The 24311-nt window shown below is 36.9% G+C and overlaps 1 protein-coding gene across 2 annotated transcripts in view; it reads left to right on the forward strand.

The window, feature by feature from the left end:
* Positions 1 to 24311, forward strand: part of Snx13 (sorting nexin 13) — a 96264-nt gene that overhangs the window by 14072 nt on the left and 57881 nt on the right. For both annotated transcript variants that reach the window (XM_021178789.3, XM_021178790.3), the window contains exons 2-4: positions 17023 to 17135; positions 20879 to 20981; positions 23916 to 24005. In XM_021178789.3, the coding sequence (XP_021034448.2) occupies positions 17023 to 17135; positions 20879 to 20981; positions 23916 to 24005 (306 nt within the window). The remainder of the gene's footprint in view (positions 1 to 17022; positions 17136 to 20878; positions 20982 to 23915; positions 24006 to 24311) is intronic.

Genomic DNA, 24311 nt, shown 5'->3' on the forward strand with positions numbered 1-24311 from the left:
TTTTTGGTTTCATGGGAGTGTTTGCTTTTACAATGGAACAGAGTGAGCCTAAAGGGAAGCTTTAGGAAGGAGGGAAAAGTGGGAAACTGGATAAAGAGAAGAAGTATGGTTAGAGAATGGGACAGGTCTATGTCAATGGATTGCTTCATGGTAACGTGGCTCATCAGTTCAGAAATAGTCTAAGACTATGTTGACCAACTGTGGTGGGTTATAATTGGATGTTGGATGAAGAGTCCTTAGGAAACAGTCTAACTAAACCTGTGATGTATTGAATATCTTAGAAAGATGTAGGGGTGTGTCCTCTTTAGGTTTGGATTGATTCTATGGGATACCAGGAGAGACCCAAAGTCTATGGTGTTGCTCTGTAGCTTAGTGAGTGCAGTGGTTATAGGCTGCTTGTTCTGACATGGACCAGCAAGGCTCCAGAACCTCTTCGCCTAGCGTACCAGTTTTGCTCTTTTGTGCTGCTTTGAGTTGGGGGTGTGTGTTCTATATGTGCCTGATAGTGAACTACAAAGGTTAGAGTATACTTTTTGCTTTTATATATGCTACCTTTCAGGAATAATTTACATTGTGCAGGTCCTGATTTGATAGATTTTACTTGTTTCACTGTTTAACAGTATGGACTCAAGACAGAATGAAAAGCAATCCTCTTTAGGCCACCTTCTCTTACTTCTGCATTAGGATTTTATGTATGGTGCTGTACTGGCTAGTTTTGTGACAACTTGACATAGCTGGAGTTATCACAGAGAAAGGAGCTTCAGTTGAGGAAATGCTTCCATGAGATCCAGCTGCAAGGCATTTTCTCAATTAGTGATCAAGGGGGAAAGGCCCCTTTGTGGGTGGGACCATCTCTGGGCTGGTAGTCTTGGGTTCTATAAGAGAGCAGGCTGAGCAAGCCAGGGTTAGCAAGCCAGTAAGGAACATCCCTCCATGGCCTCTGCATCAGCTCCTGCTTTCTGAAACTGCTTGAGTTCAGTCCTGACTTCCTTTGGTGATGAACAGCAGTATGGAAGTGTAAGCTGAATAAACCCTTTCCTCCCCAACTTGCTTCTTGGTCATGATGTTTGTGCAGGAATAGAAACCCTGACTAAGACAGGTGGTTTGAAAAACCTTTAATAAAGAAATTAGTTGCCTTAGTCTCAAGGAAAACCTACATGGGACTGAAAATTTGTGATTGATAATGATTCATATTGCTCAAAGAATATTAGCTAATCTGTAACTTATTTATGTATTTGGTGGAGCCCCCTACTCTGGCTCGCTACTCCATGCAGCCCAGGCTAGGTTTGGAATTTGACCACACTCTGGAGTGCATGATTACAAGCACATACCACCAAACCTGTCAGCCAACACAGGTTGCTAATTTTACATCTAATTTTTGGGTTTTTTTCCCCGTTGAACTTGAAAATGTGAGACTTCAGACATGACTGTCAGTAGATTGATTAAATTTCTTTTAAAAATGAAATCTTTTAGAAGTCCAATACTTCCATGCTTTAAGAATGGTCCTGGTAAATATGATGAGTATGAATAAAGACTTTACGGAAAATAATTCCATGCAATTTCAGCAAGTTTTTAGTCACAATTAGGTGAACTGTAAAACAAATTTGCTGATAGCTTATAGGAGAAATAAGAAAATAGTACTCTGTGAAAATACAACTTGCACATAATTATAGTATTACCATGTTAACTAGCAATTAAAACCCATTTACTAAGCAGAACACATGTCATATTTCACAATTTAAAATTTTTATTACAATTATTTTATGTGTGTGCACACATGCATGTTATGTGTTGGAGCATAGAGGAATTTGGCAGTCAGTTTTTCTTTTTCCACACTGTGTGTCCAGGAAGCAAACTCAAGTCGATAAGCTTGCTGGCAAGTGCTTTACCATTTAGCTGGTCCTACCTTTTAAAATTTAAATGATCTCGTATATATTTACTTAATTTCACATGTATTTGAATTATGAAACTCAGAAAAATTTGTTAAGGCTGTAATGCCAAGTAGATGAAGCTTGGGTTGTATTACGGGGTTTAAGTGATGCCAAAAGTATACTGTTATAGGTGGACTGTGAGGTGTTTTGTATGTGATTTTTGTGCTCATAGTTTTAGGTATCCTTACTTGCAAGATGGAAACTGAGGGGCAATTATGCTTGCTTTATTTTCTTGAATTACTTTCATTTATCTGGTGCTTAGGTAGATAGGGATTGCCTCACTTTTAAAAAACTTGGTGGTCATTTGTTAGAGGACTCTGGCTAGAAAGTCATTTCCCTGAAGTCTCTGGGGGTTCGTTGTGCTATAGATTCACAATCTTTGCAGAAGTACTAAGATTTTTCTTTGGCTGTGACAGGTGACATCATTTGCTAAAAATTTCTAGGCTCCAAATCTTTTATGTTACACTGGGTGGTGTTATTTTTTTTGGTAACTCAGGTCATTATTTGCAATATCGGAATATATCCAAAGGTGGATTTGCTGTAGTCTTTAACCTTAGGGAAGCAGGGTGCTAAGGTTCTTTCATTCTTTTTTTTTTTAATTAGATATTTATTTCATTTACATTTCCAATGCTATCCCAAAAGTCCCCCGCACGCTCCCCCACCCACTCCGCCAGGCTCTTTCATGCTTGTGGCTCATCTGAGCTTGAGGTGCAGATTTATCGCTCGATAGGATGAGTACTAAGTGCCATACCGAGCACAGAGTGTCAGTAGTCAGTGAGTCTGCATCCCTCAAAGCCTGAAAGGTTGGTAATGGAAAAAAAGGCCTGCGAGTAATTTAATCCAACCTTTCTTTTAGAGTCTATTTTAAAATTATTATTAATTTATTTCCAGTAGAGGTTAGATTTTCTAATTTCTGTCTTTGTATATAGTTTTACTAATAGACTAATTTTAGCATATGATTTGCATTATTAATATTTTGCTAAATGGACTATTCATGGTCAGATATTTAGTGTATATTGTATGATCCCATTAATAAAAGTACATATAAATATAAAAATAAAGGGGAATAGATTTATATTGCATCATTGCAGGCTTTGAGGGATGCAGACTCACTGACTACTGACACTCTGTGCTCGGTATGGCACTTAGTACTCATCCTATCGAGCCGATAGATCTGCACCTAAGGCTCAGATGGACCACAAGCATGAAAGAGCCTTAGCATCCTGCTTTCCTACGGTTAAAGGATCTCTCAGATCCTCCTATGTACCCTTCCTTGCTTTCTTTCAAATTCAAGCCTTCTGTTTTTCATTACTTGTGGATGATATGACATTAAAGAAAAGACAGGCACACAGATGTGCACATTGAAACTAAGATCAGGTGGAGTGCTCCAAGGCTACTTGGGATCTCAGCAAGTTTATTAGCTACCGGATGTGGGAGGGTTGGCTAATATGAGTAGAACGAACAGCTCAGTAGGCTAGCAGCCTCAGGCTGTCGACATCAGGGAGGAGGACCCCGAAGTTGTTAGTCTTTTCACACAATGACCAGTCATTCATAAACTCATACTGGACTCCGGAGAGCAGCTTTGTCTTTTCTCTTCAGCCTAGCATATGGGTAATGACTTGGCCAGTTTCCCATGGGCCACTTAGTCTTGTCCTCAACAGGCTATGCCCATGCCAAAATACACATCACCCAGGACTTCACGCTCTTTGAACTTCCTACACACTACATTATGAAAAATATTAGACTCTTTTAGAATTAAGGATTTAAGAATGCACAGTGGCTGTCTTAGATTGGGTTACTACTTCTTCAATGAAACTCCATGACCAAAGTGACTTGGAGAGAAAGGGTTTATTTTGTTTACATTTCCATATGACTGGACAGGAAACCAAACAGGGCAAGAACCTGGAAGCAGGAGCTGAAGGAGAGGTGCTAATTACTAGCTTGTTCCCCATGCCTTGTTGAGCTTGTGTTTTTAGAGAACCCAGACCACCAGCCCAGGGATAGCATCATGCAGAATGGGCTGGGACCTTCCCCATCAGTGACTAACTAAGAAAATTGGAGTCAGATCTTATGGAGGCATTTTCTCAATTGAGATTTTCTCCTTTCAGATAATTTTACTCATATCAATAGGACATAAAACTGTCCAAAATAGATGTTTAAAAGGAAAGGTTTGCTTCATGAAAGATAACACTGTGCTGGCTCTTGGAAAGAACTTGCTAGAGAGAGAATCTTTCTAGAGTGGAAAAGTATTCCATCCTAGCAGATAGAAGCAAGAGAATTAACTGGTCTTGCTCATGGAACAGTATTTTTTAATCTTTATCAAAGATAGTTTTGACACTAAGGGGAGTATAGGAGAGTCAGTGTATTCGTTGCTGTTCTGTTTCTCGGAAGAGACACCATGCCCAAGGCAATTTATAAAAGAAAGCAGTTAATTGGGGGCTTGCTTACAGTTTCAAAAGGTTACTCCATGATCACCATGGCAGAAGCATGGGTGGCAGCAAGCAGGTCTGGCATGGGAGTGGTAGCTGAGAGCTTACATCTGATCTGCAAGGTGGAGGCAGAGAGACATCTTGAGACCGAGCCTGGTGTGGGCTTTTGAAACCTCAGAACCTACCACTAGTGGCACACTTCCAACACAGTCACATATCTTAATCTTAACCCTACCTACAGTCCACCAAATGTGAGTCAAGTGTTCAAATAGATGAGCACATGGACCCATTCTTACCCAGAGCCATCAGGTAGTTACAGTGAAGGATTTGCCTAAGGCTGTGACAGTGAAGAGGGGAGGCTCCAGGAAGTATAAAGGGTAAAACACAAACAGGCTTTGCCCACTCATAGGAGGAGCAAGTTCCAAGAGGATGCTTTAATACAGCTCTGATGTTTCTCTTTTTAATAACTGAGCAGGCATTAGTCTCTTTAAGGGAGAGAATAAAGGAGATACTTGGTGAATGCACCCAATTTAATTTTGCTGATGAGTTTATAGTACTCATGAAAAGTTCAGGCATAAATAGAGTGTAGTTGAGTAAGTTTCTGAAACTTGGTGTTATATGTTCAGGAAAAGGATGGATTAGAAAACAAAGAATATTTGAGGATTATGTGCATAATTGTAAGGCCAATCCTTAGGATTGTATGTTTTCTTGTGTTTAGAAATAATCACAGGTATACTTACAGAGTAATTTTTATTTGTCTTGGTCCCCTTTCTCACTTTTATCACATTACAGACATTATCTGGGTGCAACCCCTTTTGTAATTTCTGATCTTTCCTCCCTTATTCCACTGAGTTAATTATTCCTGAGGTAATTGGATTTATTCTAAATTTAAACTAAGGTGAAAGAATGCTTAAGTCAAAGCCCTTTGTGAAATGGGCATGTGTTTATGCCTTAACCTTCACTAAGAAATGGGTTCTCTGCAATTTATTACTCTTGTGTTTTCTCACTCTGATAGTGACTTAAGTATAGACAGTTGTCTTTTTCTCTCATTAAAAGAGGAGTAAAATTTTATCTTTGCAGCCTGACTGCTACTCCTGAGACCGATGAGGAGGTTAACTTGAGGCTAGGAGTTCAAGACCAGAAAGGGTAACCTAGTGAGAGACCATTTTCAAACAAAATTAGACTCAGCATCAAGAAACCTTTTAGTATGTGTGGAGACCATGGCTCTAGTGCAGGCCATGTTCATTTTCATGGTTGACAACACTATTGAACTTTCTTTATCTGATTACAGCTTTGTTTATTAATATAAGTTAGTGCTTCTAAACCTGAAACAGTTCAGTTTCTTTATCTGATTACAGCTTACGTTTATTGATCCCAGCCAGAATTTTTTGATTTTTTTTTTAAAAAAGTCAGAAACCTTGATTCATAGCGATTTTTAAAATTTTATTTAGAACCTAGACTATTAGGGAAGGAAAATATATATGTTGGACAAATGAAGTGGGCTGACTTTCTGAACCCTTTCTCAGTTTTTAAATTCTTTGTAATAAGCATAAGGCAGCATCATCTACTACAGCATTTTGCAATATTCTTGACAACAGTGGAAAAGGAGATGGGCTGAATTCCTGGATTTTACTTTCATACCTTTTGTTTATTCTTTGATATATTTTGATAATACCACTTTCAATTCCCTTTTCTGCTCTCTCAGGTAATCCCCAGCATCTCCTCCTTTCACCTTCATATTTTGTCTTCTCCTCTTCTTCGCTTTTTGTAATCCTGAGGATTCATTAGTTGAGCCTGCTCTAATGCTGACTGAGCAAGCTGGCTTGAGCCTGTGCACTGACTGTTTGAATATGATGGCCCTCATCATATCCAGCAGACAACATTTCAGAACATCCTCTGGAGCTTACGTATTTTTGCCCCCCTCTGCGATGTTCTCGATTGGGTGAGTAGGTCGCAGTTGTAGATACCCTGTTTAGGGCTGAACCCTGAACATTAAGTTACCGTCAGCGCTTTGACCACTTATGAGTCACCGCTTTAACTGCCGTCCACTGCACAAAGAAGAATCTCTGGCTACGACTGAGAGCAGAACTACCCTAAGTGGGTAAGCATAAATGTTTAGAAGGCAGCTTGACAACATGCCCATTTAGCAAAATAGCACTAGGATGAACTTTATCTTATCTTGTTTGTTTGTTTGTTTGTTTATTTATTTATTTATTTATTGCTTGCCAAACTACAAAAGTGTAGTTTGTGTTAGTGTTAGCTTTATTTTTGATACTGGCAACTAAGGCTATGGCTTTTTCTATGGGTTTTTCTTGTGTAGACTAGGTATACACTCTATTCTGATACATATTCCCAGGCTACAAGACTACCCTTTGAAGACAGTTTAAAAGGAATTTGAGAACTGTTTCAGGTTTAGAAGCACTAACTTATATTAAAAAACTATTCCTCATTCTTTAAAAAATGTATTGTAGTGTGTGTGTGTGTGTGTGTGTGTGTGTGTGTGTGTGCATGCTACAGTGCATCATGGGAAGGTTAGAGAATGACTTGGAGTGAAGTCTCTCCTGTCCATAGGTTGCCGGGTGTGTACAGACGTCTTTAGCCTGCTGAGGCATATGGCTGCCTTCCCCATCCTCATTTATACTGTAGGACATGCAGGCCACAGACTGGATCCTTCGGTAGCCAGCTCCTTAATGTTGGGATTCTGACACAAACCAGCATGCCAAGTTCATATTATCCTCTTTCCCTTGGAAGCAGAATCTGTTTTATTTATGCTTTCAGCATTAAGGCTTGACACAGACCTAGTTATCATACAATCAGTCTGAAATGTCCAAAACAATCTTTGAAGGACAGTAGTTTTTATGTCAAGAGTTTACTTTCCTATATATAAAACAAGTTATTAGAGCTCAGTACTTAGTTCATTATTGTTATTGATTTGTTGTTTTTTTTGTTTTGTTTTGTTTTTTTTTTTTTTGTTTTTTTGGTTTTTTTTTGAGACAGATTTCTTTGTGTAGTCCTTCTTGACCTGGAACCTGATCAGCTAGCCTCAAACTCCACCAGCCTCTGCCTCTTCAGTGCTGGGACTAAAGGTGTATTTCATTATGCCCAGTAGTTCTGTATTTAAAACAATATTTTTCTTAGTGGAATAGCTTCATGTGTGTTGCACCACAGTTAACTAATCATAGGAAATGACTAACTCAGATTGAGTTTCCTGGCCTGTAAATATACAACATGTTTAGGCATTATTTATCTCCCTGCAGTGACTACTTGAGAGTAAATGTTTGACTGTCCAACTGAGCCTTATGATTGTTGTGTTTTAAAAATATTTCAGTGAAAGATATCAAGTCTAAAAGTAGGAAACATCATATACAAACAGGGAAGTAGGAAGAACAGTGTACCAAGCCCCCTGTGCTCCTGTCAGCCCACAGGCTGTTGTAGCTACATGCTTTTTACTTTTTCTTCAATAGAACTCTGAAGGTGATCTTGAAGAATAGTTCACATACTTGATTTCATCTTGAAAATATATTTTAAAAATTCACTGTTAAAAACCACATTATCATTATGCCAGCTTAAAATAATTCCATTTTATTAATATCATTATACTAACAATGCTTAGAACTACCAAATTCCTTTTTTCTTGCTTTCTTTTTTTCTGCCATACTTTGTTTAAAATCAGTTTGAGAAATTTCAATGCATGCTGGTTTAATCTACAGATTGCTTCCTGCTCTTATTCCACATCATTCTTTTTCTTTCCTTTGAATTTCACTTGTTGAAGAAACTTTGTTTCCTTTTGCTTTTTACCCTCTGGTTTTTCCCACCATATGAGTTCTGCTTGATTCATCTCCATGGCATTTGTAACATTCTCTCAGTTTTCTGCATTCTTAAAGTAAGGCTCACGTTTAACTTTATTTTTCCCAGTAGCACAATCCGTAGATAGTGGTGTTTGTATCGCATTATTCTATGAGGCATCTGTTTCTGTTACTTTTTCATTCAAGAATTAGCAGCTAGATTTATGTAGACATGTAATTCATTAAGAATTGCAGTACATCCATCATCATATGAAATATTTCTTAACAACCTTTCTTTTTGTCAACAGTGGTGACTTGGTAGATGTTTAATTCTCTCTTACCTTTAAGACAAATGACAGGATTGTCAGTCTTTAGAAGAGATCACTGGGACTTTTTGCAGAGTTGGGCCAGTCCATCACAGCCATTGCTCTGACCATGCCATGGGTGGGGAGGTGGATGTCTTTGGAATCCTCCTAGTGTAAGTGGGCCATCTTCTGGTGCTAGAGGGTTCATCCTAAGAACGTTTCTGCCCCTGACTGAGATCAGTCATTCTTCCAGTTAGCCTTGATGCGTATTATTGCCAGTATTGCTTTTTACGGAAAGGTAAAATACTTAAGGCTCTTTAAAGTGATAGAAGAATTTTGGCTGCTATTCTTATGTTATTTTCCATTAAAATCCACCATTAGTTTGCCATACTGTGAAAACACTGGAAGGAGTTTCTCTATATGTGATTATTTTCACTGAGTGTAGTTTTCATAATTATGTAAAATATTTGTACTGTTTGAAGATCATATATAGAACAAGGTTTTTTTAGAAATATATAGCACTCAACTGATCCCCTGTATCCCACTGCCTGATAGAACCTGTCTATCATTTCCTTTGAAAAGGGAGCATTGTAATTTTCTCTGATATCTGTGCATATTTTAACAGTATACAATTTTATTTAGCGAAAATAATTAGAATAAATATGCTGATAGAAAAAAGTTATTCAAAATAAATAGAATTGATTGTTTTTGGTGTAATGAATTCTGTTAACTCATAATTTACTCACAGTGGAAATTTAAGTGTCTTAATCTTTGGTATATTTAAATTTTTTGCTTTCAATCAATTTTTTTTTGATTTTAGTTATTTTTAAGAGAATTTTTGGATAAGGTATACTTCAATGTTATTATTAAAGAGTTTAAAATTGACCTTAATCTGGCAAAGGGAAATGTTTATAAATAGCAACATGTTTTCTAAATGGTGAAAATTCTGTCATAAGATTACCATCCTCCCCACCCTGAAGTAAGCATTCTTTAATAGCATGTACTAACTAACATTTGTGGCATAATGTATAGGTAAGGGCATCGTTATTTTGTATATGTGTGTTCCTGTGCGTGTGTGTATGTGTTTTGTTTTTAGATGAATATTGATTGAGATGTTTATTTTAGAAATAATTACGAGACTGGAGAGATGAGATGGCTGAACAGTTCAGTGCACTGGTGGCTCTTCTAGAGGACCTGGGTTCAATTCCCAGCACCTACATGGCGGCTCAAACCTGTAATTCCAATTTCACACAGACATACATGCAGGCAAAACACTGTTGTACATCAAGTAAAAAGACATTATTTTAAAAAGTAAGAATTATCTACTTATTTAATTATTTACACATAACACACAGACATATACACATGGTGTTCATAGAAGCCATGAGGTGTCAGAATCCCTGAAATTAGAGTTATATATGGTTGTGAGTCACTGTGTAGGTGCTGGGAATCAGACCAGCTTCTCTGGAAGAGCAGTCAGTGCCTTTAACTTCTGAGCCCTCAAGTTAATTAAAACAAAAAACAAAACAACAACAACAAAACCCCAAAAACTTTGAGTGTTAAAATTTTAATTGTTTAAAATTTTATTTTTTTTTAAAACTCTTTATTGACAGTTATTATAATAAATTGATTTCTAGTATTTTCTTGATTAGTCTGTTTCCTTCCTCACTGTCTGTTAAACCTCTTATCAGAAATCCAGAAAATTGTAGCAAACCAGTTGTACCTTTTTTGACTTTGAGTGTTTGTGAGAAGTCTGCTAGGATTGCTTACTTCTATATACTCCATCAGCATTTTATGTAGTCTTCATTTCTTTGTGCATCAGAGGAGGCATTCAAAAAATAATGATTTTTAAATTTAATTTTAACACTAGTTGTTTCTGGTCCCTAATTCATTGATTCCGCTGTTTGCATTATGGGAACAAGGAGGAAAAATGCCTAATAAATAAATAGTGTGTGTGTGTGTGTGTGTATAATTTTTTTTGCCTGCTATTACTTTATACTTGGTGTAACTGTTCCTGAATTGATAAATTCTTGTTATAAAACCCACAGAGTTTGAGCATACAAGATGGCTCTTTGGAAAAAGGTACTGCTGTACAAACTTGAGTTTATCACCAAACCTCATGCAAAAGTGGAAGGAAATCCTCATGCCCTCCAGAGTTGTCCTCTGACCCTGTGCGTGTGCACAGCAGGCATACACGCAACAAGAATACATACACTCTTAAAACCCACTGAATTCATAGCAGCTTGTTATCACATATTTTCTTTATTATTACATTCTTGAGGTTCTCTTGGCTTGTGAGAGGTAATTTCTTACTATTACTGTAATAAATATATTAAGGATTTGTTTGGAAGTCATCTACACAGGTTCTATTACCAAAGAAGCAATACGTATGTATGTATATAATTTACTTGTTGTGCTCTCCTTCCAGTTGTAACAGGAAGGAGAAACTCTGAGGGTATTCCCAGTTAGCTAGCTTTGAGACCCAAGTGCCTGACTGAAATATCTGTCCTCACAAGTCCTCTCTCTGTCCCTGTCTACTCAACAGCTGTATTGAAAACTTAGACCATGTCACCATCTTTTGGCATCCTCCCCAAAGGTACATTAGGTACCTTGAATTGGGTGAGTGGAAGATTTTTCTGTTACTGAGCATGAAAAGTGAAGGTTGGGTTCTTAGCACAACATTACTACTTCAGATGCTGCAAATCATGGTGGTTAGATAAATTGTGCCAGAGTATGTGGAGTTAGCCAAGAGCTTGCTACTATTTTTATGTGTTATTCCCTGGGGAGAAGGAGGATGGAGCTCTGAATTGGTTTTGTTTTGGAGAGTGGGGTGTTGGCATGGGTTGTACTGGCATGACCACATGATGCTTGAAGCCATCTGGTCAGGTGGAGAGGTGCATTGCTTTTTACATTCTTTCCCCTTATCCTACCCTTGACTTCTCTCTCCTCTAGTCTCTGTTTTTCCTTTTTAGCTACTAAATGGATTAATATTTAGTAAATTGGCATGTATACATCAGATCTTGATTATATTATAGCCTTAAATGAAGCTTGGGTCTCTTGTCAAGATAACATTCGATTGAAATTCCTAGAGAATAGTTTCCAGCTTACTATAGATAGAATTAGGTGGGAGGAAGACAGGCTAGACTTGTGATAATGCCACTCTTATGGCTGTTTTGGTTGTTGAACTATATATAATTTCTTAGGTTGGCATTAAATTTGTATAAGCTTTGATTCTTGGCCCCATTTGTTTGGTTACCCTCTGCCATGAAATGTATTAAAATGTACTTGGGGGTTGGCATGATGTCTCAGGTAGGGGCACTGTCTGCTCTTGCAGAGGATCTGGATTTGATTCGTAGCAACCAAGTGGCAGTTCATGACTGTCGTCGGTACCTCAGTTTTAGGGAATCTGACACCCTCATCTGATCTCTGTGAACACCAGGTATACACATGATGCCCATGAAGGCAAAACACCCATAAAATAAATAAATAAAAATTTGAAGAGTGTACTTGGTTTTTATAGCTCTGAGAGTAGTTTATCTCATGTAGTAACTCAAATCAGAGTCCAAGGTACTTCATATGGGAATTCTGACAGCTTGTCACCGGCTGATCAAAAACAGCTGCTTTCACTTGGCCCTGCTTCTCACATGCCAGGATGCTCTCGGACTGACTGGAATGGAATATGCAGTGTATTTATGAATAATGTTGCTTAGTTACAATTGTCTATGGTCAGACTGACTGACTTGAGAGATGATCTCTTATGAAGAATTTTACATTAAGAAACAGCAGTTTTGTAGAAATACATCTTTTCTAGTACCAGCTGTATGTACGAACTTCAAATTTTGAACATAAGTATGCTTTGATAAAGTATCAAAAGATGAATTATTTCTATCTGCTATGATCCTTTTTATTCTATTTCTTGATAGTGAGACCTTTGAAGGAATTTTTTCTTTTTTTTTTCTTATTATTCTTGTCCTTTTTTTTTTTTCTGTCTAGTTGTTATTCCCCTCCTGCTTCAACCTCCAACAGTTCCTTATCCCATTCCTCCTCCCCCTTCTCCAAGAGGATGTCCCCATCCCACCCCTACCCTACCTTGCTTCCCTACTCCCTGGAGCCTCCAGTCTCTTGAGGGTTAGTTAGCTGCATCTTCTGTCACTGAGGCTGGACCAGGACCAGACAGTCCTCTGCTGTATATGTGTCATGGCCTCATACCAGCTGGTGTATGCTGCCTCATTGGTAGTCTAGTGGCTGAGACATCTGGGAGGCCCAGGTTAGTTGAGACTGCTTGTCTTCCACAGGGTCACCCTCCTCCTCAGCTTCTTCCAGCCTTTCCCTAATTCAACCACATGGGTCTCTGGCTTCTGTCCATTGGTTGAGTGAGTGTAAATATCTGCATCTGAGTCTTAACAACCTGTCCCTGTCTTCAAGCCCTTTTTCTGTGTGTGCCTGCCCCACTGAGTTAAATTAGAGTTGCTTGCAGGAGTGTGGGTTGGAGTTTATTTAATACTGGAATATGAATAAAGCATCAGGCTACTCCACTGAAGAAAAGGACACTCCCTCTAGTAACCACTGTCTGTCAGTAGGTCCCGAGGGATGAGGGTCTCAGGGGTCTCTCCCCCATGTGTGATAAAGTATTTAGAGGTTCCATCTCGTGCATGTATCCACAGCCTCAGTGAACGCATGAATGCTATAGCTATATCATGTTCACAACATCTTTTTGTTACAGGGTTCTGCCATCTTCATGGTATCACATTTGTTTTCCTGTTCCCTATTCCATGATACTTTCCCTATACCCTGAAACTTTGGAGAGACGATAGTAATGTCCCATTTATCACCAAACACTTATTCTTACCATTTTGGCCAGTTAGAGTTTTCTGTATTAACTGTCATCCACTCCAGTATTAGGTGTGTGACCTTGAAAATTGAAACAAATCCTTATATCTTAATTTCTTTAATGTGGGTGTGTGTGTCACCCACCCTTTCTTCCTTCCTTCCTGGGGCAAAGTCTCATGTAGCCCAATTTTTCCTTGAACTCACTGTATCTGACGGACTTGATGATCCTCCTGCTTTTACCATGGGGTCCTGGATTATAGGCGTATAACACTTCACCTGGTTGTATACTGTGCTGAGGGCCATATCCAGAATTCCTGTGTGCTGGGTAAAAACTTAGCAACTAAGCTACGTGCATCTCCAGCTGCTCTTTACTATTAAAGTAGAAATGACAATGATTGAATTAAAGTTGGCCAGTGGGGCCTGGGCTCACGTGTTCTTTACAGTAGCACCTAACCTGGGTGAGGGCCCGAGAGCATGTGATGATTACACAGCTAACCAATAGGACAGGTGGAATTTGAACTCCAGAGCCCAGGAAACATTTGTATCAGCGTACACCTCTACTTGACTGTTTTCTAATTTACTGCTTAGTACAGTTTGATTTTCAGAGCCTTTTAGAGTTTAGAATCGTATATAATGTTTTCTGGATCTGGAACTATATAGTTTGGTCTAAAGTATAAAGCATTCTGACAGTGTGTTAGGGAAAACCATCCTGGGCCCTAGCTCAGCTACCAACGCTGTGAATCTGCAGCTTAGGTACTTGACGCTTGAGAAGCCCTGTGATAGACTCAAGGTTTCCACCTTTGAGTTGTGAGGGTTCCAGGATACATCAGCATGGATATTTCAGTGTTGATTTGTGAATTTAGCAAAGAAAATGGTACTATATGGAGGATTCTTTCATGTAAATGTAGATTTCTTTCTTTTCTGGCATCTTTAGGTTTTATTTGTCTGAATTCGTGAAGATTTTTGACATAGTCAGAATTATCCTAAATTTCATCATCCATGATCATTTTAGGAAGTTATTAGAGTTATAACTGTTTAACTAGATTAACTAGTATTAGGTAAATATTTTAATGAAAAAATATTATTTTTGATAATGCACTGTTCTGATGCTTCAATAAGGAATTTTAAATTTGAAATTAGTAGATAGTTGTAAGAGATTAACACCCAAACAATTTCTTGACTTAATTGGACATGCTTAATTTTGTTAGTCTGTAAGATTTTAAACTTTTCCCTGGGTCTGGAGCTATATATAGTTCTGAACAAACCCTTGCCTTAGACCCTTGGCATTGCAGAGTATGACCAAAGCATGTGTGCATACACATAATGAAACTGCAAAGAAGAAATAACAGAACAAGCTAGCACACCCAAACCAAACCAAACCAAACCAAACCAAACCAAACCAAACCAAATTTCTCTCCTTAATTAAGTTAACATTGTAGACTTTTTCTTATGTGTAAGAAATACTAATTTACTGTTAGACTTGGAAAAATCTGGAAACTTGAGGGTGTAGTGATGCACACTTACTAGGAGTTTAAACAGGAGGATTGCTTAGCATTTGAGCTAGTCTAGACTATATGTATAACTGGTTTGAGGCCAGTCTTGAGTATAGTCTGTCTAGGCATTCTTCCCTTACCCCCATTATAGAAAACTTGACATTTAATACAAATTTTGTGTCTTCCTTGGAAATTGTTTTGTTAATTAAGCTTAGTAATGAATACAATTAATTGTGATTACTTTGAAATTTTATTTTCAAATCAAATATTACATATTTATTTATGCATTTATTTTTTATTTTGTGTATGTACACGTCTCACTGTGTGCACTCGAAGAGTTCAACATGCAGGAGTTGGTTCTTCTCATATTGATCCCAGATAGGAATTTAGGTCTGCAGGAACGTTTATCAGTGAGCCATCTTACCAGCCCCTTGAAAATCTGTTTGAGAAAGATATAATTCAAACATAAAACTAAGTAGAAGATATATAAAATTAGAACTAAATAGCCTGGTGAGTAAGTATTTGAGAAGACTCTCTTGTTTTCCAAGCTAGGAAAGCTATTTTACTGTTTTAAAAACTTAAGAATATATCATTAATTGACAAATTATTTAGTTCTGAAAAGAACAAGCATCAATTTGTATACATAAAGGGTATTAATGCTAGTAGTAAGTCAGATTACACTAGAGAAGGTGGGCTGAGCAATACCTGTCTGTGCCATGTCTAGTTTCACCTTTCAGGGGAGTTTACCAGACAGAACTCTTGGGGGAAGTTGGTAACAGTTTGGTGGACAGAATGTTGCTTGTTGGTGGGCATATGGCAATACTGTGGTGAGATGTATGTTGAGTTTAGTGATGATCAATGGGAAAAGGGAAAAGGGTGATTTTTGCTTTACTTCCAACCAGGGAGGTGGTGATAGCAAAAAGCCTCTGATGAGGAACATAGAAGAGAATATGAATAAATAGGAAAGCTCAGCATCATAAATAAATTCCTCCTAAGTCAGTTGTGGGAGAGCCTTCTGTTTCTTGTGTTCTCTTCTTGGCTGTCCTTTTCTCTGGAGGAGCTGTCCTACCTGATGAACTGTTTTCATAGTTTGAGAATGTAAACATGTGGAGCCATATACACATGTATGCCTGTGCTTCTGTACACAGTTGTGCTCTGCTGCTTAAGAGTATCAGCACCTTCAACTCTGCTTAACTATGCACGAAGGAGTCAGTGACTGACTGCATGAAACCCTTTCATTCATAATCGACAATATGTATTGGCTGTGCTGTAGGTTTTTGGCATTAATTTTGTTTAGTGTAACATCTTGTAATGCATGCTTTCTTTTCTTTTCTTTTCTTTTCTTTTCTTTTCTTTTCTTTTCTTTTCTTCCTTTCTCTCTCTTTCATTTGGCTCAGTGTCTTAATTGTTTTGTCTTATAAGCCATTCTTCTCTGTTCTTCTTGGTAACAGTAGTGAGACAAATACCATCTTTGTATACAGTGCATAGCAAATTTATGGAGAAACTATTTGAATTGAATGTCTTTATTTATTCATTAAGACTTAAGTTGCTGAAATCCAATTTGCCTTTAACAAAGGAATACTTTTACTGTATAAAACAGCGTATTTCTTTATAACTAATTTTCTTTTCTTTGAAAAAGATGAAGATTGTGGACATACTTTGTTAAACCTGTGGCTAGCTTTGGTGATAGAAATTGGAGTTTTCTCAAGTATATTTTCTTGAGTTTCTGTGTAATACTTGGATACAATAAAAATCTAATTTTCAGTAAGATAATGTATATTGAAATTTTAATTAAAAGTACGTAAATAGTCCTTGAGATTTAATTTTAAAGTATTATAAATAATAACTAAGTAAACTAGTTACTTATCCTAATACTTTTCTGAATGCTTTTACAAATGTAAATATTCAATTATCTTATAAATACTTTATTTCTTATGCAGGTTTTCATTAAATAATTTGTATTACTATCTCTTATTGCAACTTTTCCCCCCTCAGTATTTATTGATGATCTCTCTAAATTTCTTGACTATTGTTTCTTGGAAATGAATTCCAAGGATATATTACATTTCCAAAAGTATATACTTTAATGCTTACTAAAATACACTGTAAATGTATAAAATGAAAAATTTTGATCATTGGTGTTTAAAAGGAGAAATTAAAACCTTCTGAAAAGTGACTCTTCTAATTTACAGAAGAATTCTTTCTTTTGTTTTTATTTACGTCCCCTTTGTTCCTTTGCTTTATTTCAGGCCAGTCTATCCATATGGGGATGGGGAAGCCTTGGCATTGTCCTTTTTCTAATAACCTTTGGACCCTTTGTAATATTTTATTTGGCATTTTATATCCTCTGCTTTGTGGGAGGGTAAGTATACGCAATGAAAATTTTATAATTTTATGTGTGTGATATTTTGTTAAAATAGAAATAAATTGACTATGAGAGCTAGGAGTGTGATTTGTTTTCCAAATTTTGTTTACCAAAGTTTATAAAAAAAATCAAGTAAAATTCAGATATCCTTTTGTATGTGGTGGTTATCTTTTATAATGAAATTTTAATTACTAAACATGAAGTATCTTTTATAATATAAATTAATATTCTTGAATTAAAGTTAGAATTTTATTATCTGTTGGTAAACTGTGACCAGCTGAGATAACACATCTAGTTTTACATTAAAGGAGATACTGTTTCATTGTATCATTAGATGTCAAGTAATCATTGTGTCTTCAGATGGATGTTATTACTTTGGCCCAGACAGTTCAGATGACTACTTGCTTTTATAGTTTCCTCTTTATGGTTACTTGATATATCGTATTGTAATTTCCCTTAAGTTATAAGCCTTTATAAAGAAGATTCCAGCCAAACCATATTATAGCTTAGTGCACATAACAATTGGTATTATGAGGAAAGTCTAGGTGGTGAACGTCCTGTGAGACACCGCCCAGTTTAGCTCAGCTAGAGTAAGTATTTGTTGTTGATTTGTGCTGTGTTTATCAAGTCCACTTTATGTAATTAGTATACAGTGTGCACTTCTAATACTTTTTGAAAGTATTTTGAAACCTCCATTTGGATGATTTTTGAACATAGAGCTGGAGGTGGCTTTACCTGATTGAGCAGGTAAACCAGGACACAGGGTCTGTGCGATATGAAGGGGTGACTCCTGAGGGGACCTGCTACCCACGTGCTACCCACGTCCTACCTGAGGTGGACGTGCAGTGTGTATGTATGTAGACAGTGAAAGTCGTGGGTGGCTGTTTTCTAGGGAGCACACCATTGCTTACTGGGCAGTTCTGCCACAAAACTATATTGTTTTTAGATTCAATATTTTCTTGGTAATTACCTAGATGCAGTACCTTGAACTGAAATACTTAAATCTATTTCAGCCGCAGGAGTCAGGTGACCCAGAGTTCAGAATATCTTTAATGAAAATATTGGTACAGGATGTCTGAAACTAAATGTGCCCTTCAAAGCCAGTAAGAGATCTCTAACTACACTGACTTGCATGGTTGCACTTTACACCACAGGATCAAGGCTGCTTTTAGTGACTGGAAAGATGATTTTTCATAAAGAGATGCTTTTCTAAACTTTTAAGAATCTGAAAGGTAGAGGTTCTACTAATTTCATAATTAAAATAAGCCCCTTTTCAAGACAGGAGGAAAATTATTTTAAAGTATTTCCTACTTTGGAAAGAGGAATTGTAGACTTAGAGAGGATGGTGAGAGTTCTAAGACAATAAACAGGATCTCTCTCTCTCTCTCCCCCACCCCCTTTTCCTCCCTCCCCACTCCCTCTCCCTCCCTTCTCTCTCCCCTTTCCCTCCTTCTCTTCTCCCTCCTTCTCTTCTCCCTCTCTTCCTCCCTTCCCTTTCCCTCTCCTCTCTTCCTCCTTTTTCCCTCCCTCCCCCCTCCCATCTCCTTCTCTTTCTCCCTCCCCTTTCTTTCTCCATTCTCCCTCCTTCCCCCTCCCACTTCTGAAACAGCATTTCTTTGTAGCCCTGCTTGTCCTGGAACTCAAACAGGCTGGCCTTGAACTCAGAAATCTACCTTCTCTGCCTCTGTAATGCTAGAATTAAATGCATGTGCCACCACTGCCCCACTTGAGAAGGATTTCTTAACAGTAAATTACACACAGAATTTGATAAATGGAATGTACTCTCTACACAGTTACTACAAGTTTATTGAGTTTTCTAATTTATCAAGGAATAACTTCCAAAAATGGTTTGGATACTTAGAATTCTATAAAGGTTTTAGATAAAGATAGCTCATTGGAAGTAACGTTTATAGTTGTATGATGGAGTGTGAAATTGCAAACTCCTGCTGTACTGTGAATTAGTGTGCTTCTGTACTAGTTCACTTACCCACTGGGGCTCCCTGACATAGTAAGGGTCTTTTGTTTCCCCTGAAACCCAGTTGAAGAGACATTCTCAGAATGCTTCCTTATGGCCACCAAGGTCATCATTTTTTGAATTGTATCTTCTCTTTTCCTGACCTTGATTATGCTGACTGACTGTCCCTTCAGTAAAACTTTGTATCATTCAATGTTTTGTAAATTTAAGTAACAAAATAGATTTTTTTTAAGAGTCAAGTGGTGATATTTTATAAATTAAAAGTAATTTCCTAGTTTGGTTTTGCTTTTTCTTAAAATTTTAAATATGTGCGCCGGGCCTGGTGGTGCACGCCTTTAATCCCAGTACTTGGGAGGCAGAGGCAGTGGGATTTCTGAGTTCGAGGCCAGCCTGGTCTACAAAGTGAGTTCCAGGACAGCCAGGGCTACACAGAGAAACCCTATCTCAAAAAAAAAAAAAAAAAAAAAAAACCAAACCAAAAAAAAAAAAAAAAAAAAGAAAGGAATAGGTTTTCCTGTGAACAGTGCATGTGGTTCTTTGATAAAAGAACTTAAGTTTTGAAGTGTTGTGTAGTTAGTGTATTCATATAAAATGATGATGATATAGACACTTTTCCTTACAGTTAAAGCTGATCATTTATTTGCAATCTTAAGAAAAACACTTTGATGGGGGAAGCGCACAGGTGGTTGTTGTCAAATCATGGGGTAATGTCAGTATTATTTCAAGACATTTGCTGTTTTATTGTGTGGGTATTTGTTTATTCATTTACCTTTTTTTTTTTTTTCCCCAAGACAGGGTTTCTCTGTGTAGCCTTGGCTATCCTGGAATTTGCTTGTAGATCAGGCTGGCCTTGAATTTGCCTCCCAAGTGCTTGGGATTATAGGCATGCACCACTATAGCCAGCTAGATGGATTATTTAAAAATTTGTAGTCCCTAGATTTTGACTGTGAGTCAAACCCTTAGTGCTTCAGCTATCCTCTAGCCAATTGTAGCTTCTTGTTGTACTTAAGCATCAAGTAAAAGAATTAACTAGTTTATAGTTACAAGTCTTCTTTGACCTCGATTTCTCACTGTTGTATCAGAGGCTAAGATTAGTGTTTTATCAGTCATGATCTTAAGAGCACAAGCTTAAATAATTACTTTCTTTCTAAGTGCTTCTCACAATCAAATTAAACTGAATATATAGGACCAAAACACAAGGGCATATCATTCATAGGCGTTATGTATAGAAAATTCTGAAGACAAGCACACCACACAGAGATGCTTATATGTATTATATGTAATTTTAGACAAATAAATAATAACAATATGGACTTTCTTAGACATCATCAGTGTTATTTTACCTTTCCTCCCTCTTTCTGTATTGACCTTCTTCCCTTTTCCCCCTTGATTTACTTTGGTTTTGGTCTTTTGACACAAGGTCTCTACATTTCTCTGGCTGCCCTCCAGTGCACAGATCTGCTTGCCCTTCTCTTTTCTCAGTGCTGGCATTAAAGGCGTACTCCATTATTCTTGGGACTGAAGGTTTTAAAATTAGAAGCTATTTGAGTAAAACTTTGAAAAACACTTTGTAATTCACTGAATACTTCTAGCTGTTCTAAGTTTTAGAGCCTAACAGAAATCTGTCAATCTTGATTTTTGAAATGTCAAGACTTAAGTTTTAAGAAATGCTAAACCATAAAACCCAAGAAGTATATTTAGTAATGACTATGATAAAGTATAGAAATACTTTTTTAATCTATAATTACTTTTTTTCCCCCCTTAGGGGTTTAGTGGTTACTCTTCTGTATGGGAAAACTAACTCAGAAAAATACCTAGAACAGTGTGAACACTCATTTCTTCCTCCAACATCATCTGGGGTTCCTAAGGTAGGTCGTGCAAAGGAATGTGAAGCCCACAGTATACTTCTTTGCAGCGATCATTGTAACCATCTGGATGGCCAAGCAAGCTGTCATTCACATATGTGTACCTGGGAGCTGCTTGATCTTACTGAGAACTTACTGAGATCTTAAACATCATCTTGAAAACGTTCTTAGTATTTTATGTAAACAAATGGGAATGCAAATGTGAGGAAAAGATAAAATTTTGTTAGCTTAATTTGTTTTCCTGATTAATATCAAACTCATTTATATAATTTTATCAAACACATTTATATAATTTAAAGAATGCCAATGACTGTTTGGTTTGAGTGAAATAAATTGAATAGGAATCACAGAAAATGTAAATTTTTTTTGTTTAATTACTTTGGAAAGCATAGTTTGCAGTTAAGCTCTCATTCTGAATAATGCTATTTTTCTAGTAAAGTATCAGGTTTTATAAATGAAGTAGATATTGAGTTCTGTGGGTACATACATTTCATAGTGCTATACCTTCAAGTTGTGTGGGATGTGGCTCTCATTTTATGTGGGGAGGCAAATGGTTTGCCAGTGATTTAACCTTGCAGTCACATGAATGCTAAAATGCAGATGTGCAAGTAAGTAATGTACAGTGTTAGATTATATTATAGCAATGAAAGCATCCCACTCCATTCTGTTTTGCTTATGTTTCATTTATACATTTTAAAAACTTCTCTTCATACTGTTTATTGTAATTATTAGAGCATATTAATTATACACATTAGTGCGTTCAGTATAAAATTTCTATATAAACATGCTTTGATCACATTCACCCTTTGGCTTACTTTCTTCATCTTTCCCTCCTCCCCAGTTCCATCTTCATCCTCATAGTCCCTCTATACTTTCAGGTTGTCTGTTGCTTTCTAGGTATCAGAGAAACCATGAAACCTTTGTCATTTGTCGTTTGGCTTATTGTGCTTAAAACATTGTCTTCAAGATAAATCCATTTTTTTCTGAAAGTGGCCTGATTTCCTTCTTTGTTATGGCACAGTAATACTTTCTTGTATGCCTGTACTGACTTACTTATCTTTGGGGTGACTTAGTCTTGGATCTTGGAGTAGTGCTGCAGTAACCATGGCTGTGCACCTACCTCTGAATATTGACTTATCTTTCCATAGATGAATACCTTGGAGTTGTACAGCTAGATGTAATTCTTAAAACTTTCTTAATTACCTGAACTTCTTGTTTTCTGTTCCTTTAGAACTTTTATCACTACATATCCTTTGATTTTGTTTACAAAACTCTAAGGAATTAGGCCTTTTCTTTCTTAGCTGTCTGTAGTTTTTATTCATTTAGAAAGTGCATAACAAAGAATAGGAAACATTTCAAGAATTAAGATTTTGCATGGTGATAAAGTCAAGATAGTTATGTTTTTTATAATCAGTTTTATAAGTTTTGACTTGTTATTTAAATGTGTGATTTGTAAATACAGTCTATGGAATACAGTCCTTATTGGTTCATATTATACTTAAAAATGTGTTTTAAATATAGTTGTGCATTCTTGAACAGTAAGTTTGCATTCTAAGCAGTATATTATTAAGGGATTTTATTAGTATGAGTATCATAGAATGTGCAGAAGCAAATCTAAATGGTATAGCCTATTGACTACCTAGGATATATAATCTTGCTCTAGACAACACACTGCTTAGTATGTTTCTATACTAAACACTCTGACCACCCTAGTGCAGTGATAAATATTGGCATTATCTAAACTGAAAAGAAGCAAAGAAATTGTGGTCTAACCTTTTTGTGATGGGACACTCCTTTAATTGCCTTTAATCTCAGCATTTGGGAGGCACAAGCAGATGGATCTTTGTGTTTGAGGACAGTTTGATCTACATGGTGAGATCTAGGCTAGGCAAGATTATGTAGTGAGACGCTATCCCAAACAAAACAAAAAAACAAAGCAAACAAGCAAGAAAAGTGGTGTAATAAAACCATTTAAGTGTTAGGGTTTTTGCTTTCAAGTTTTTTTTTTTTCAATCTTTTATTAGATATTTCCTTCATTTACATTTCAAATGCTATCCCGAAAGTCCCCCATACCCCCCTCCCTTCCCTCCCCCCCCCCCCCCCCCCCCCCCGCCTTGCTCCCCTACCCACCCACTCCCACTTCTTGGCCCTGGCGTTCCCCTGTACTGGGGCATATAAAGTTTCCAAGAACACATCAAAACGATCATCCATCATGACCAAGTAGGCTTCATCCCAGGGATGCAGGGATGGTTTAATATGCAGAAATCCATCAACTCAATCTTAGGCTATAAATTGTCACGTGTGTGCGCGTGCATGCTCTTGTGTGTGTGTATTTCATTTTCATGTCATCTGTAGTTTCCTTTTCGTCTCGGCTGCTTGGCCCGTAGTTCCTGACGTGCTATTTGATGTATGACTATATTGATCCTTAGATTTAGTTAAGAGACGTCTAGTTCATTTTTCCCTATTTCCAACATAATGATCATTCTGATGACTGCTAAAGAGGAGAGAACTATGTTTTCCTTGTTTAAGAATAAACTTTAAAATGAAGTTTTGTTTGATTGTGTTTTCTTGGTAGCTAGAAAAGGAAGGAACACTTAAGAGTATCAGTAAAGATAGTAAATTGACAGATCATAAATATTAATTGCACAGTTTAAAGGTTTGGTTGAACAATGGCAATTACCATTCTTTTCTGTTTCCACACCTTTTTGTTTTAAATCACTTTTGCTAATGTAACATAAAAATTAATAGCGTTCCCCCTCCCCCCAGATATCTAACAGTTTTTTGCCCCGAGTAATCAAATTTGGCTTATATTTATTTTATTAAATTATTTAATGGCTGGAAAATACGGGAAAGTATTCATAACAATTCAATTTGAAGCAAGTTGGAGAGATCTGAAATCAAGGAGCTATTCAGTAATGGATCATGATTTCCCTTAAGTGCTTAGAAGAAATGAAACGGGAAGCCAGGACTATAAAGATTGACAGAAGATTGACGGGTGCCAATATAATTGATGAGCCTCTCCAGCAAGTGAGTTTCAGTATGTGGTATTTCAATTCCATCTATTGTATTTGATGTATGTTTCTTTTGCAATTGCTAAGGTACACCTCTTAGGTATTTAAGCAGTGTCCTGAAATTATATAATAATGTTTTTTTTTTAATTTTGTACTTAAAAATTCTACTTACTAGGTACCTCTAATGAGGTGGTTTATATAGTGAGATATCTATTATAGGTTAGCTCTAGATTAGAAAAAAGTTTGCCACCATCAAAAATTCTTAATTTTATAATTTAAAATATTAATGTCAGTCTTATTGAATAATCCCATTGGTTAGGTA

The sequence above is a fragment of the Mus caroli genome, unplaced genomic scaffold, assembly GCF_978045245.1.
Source record: "Mus caroli unplaced genomic scaffold, Mus_caroli_1 scaffold_14, whole genome shotgun sequence".
Taxonomy (NCBI): domain Eukaryota; kingdom Metazoa; phylum Chordata; class Mammalia; order Rodentia; family Muridae; genus Mus; species Mus caroli.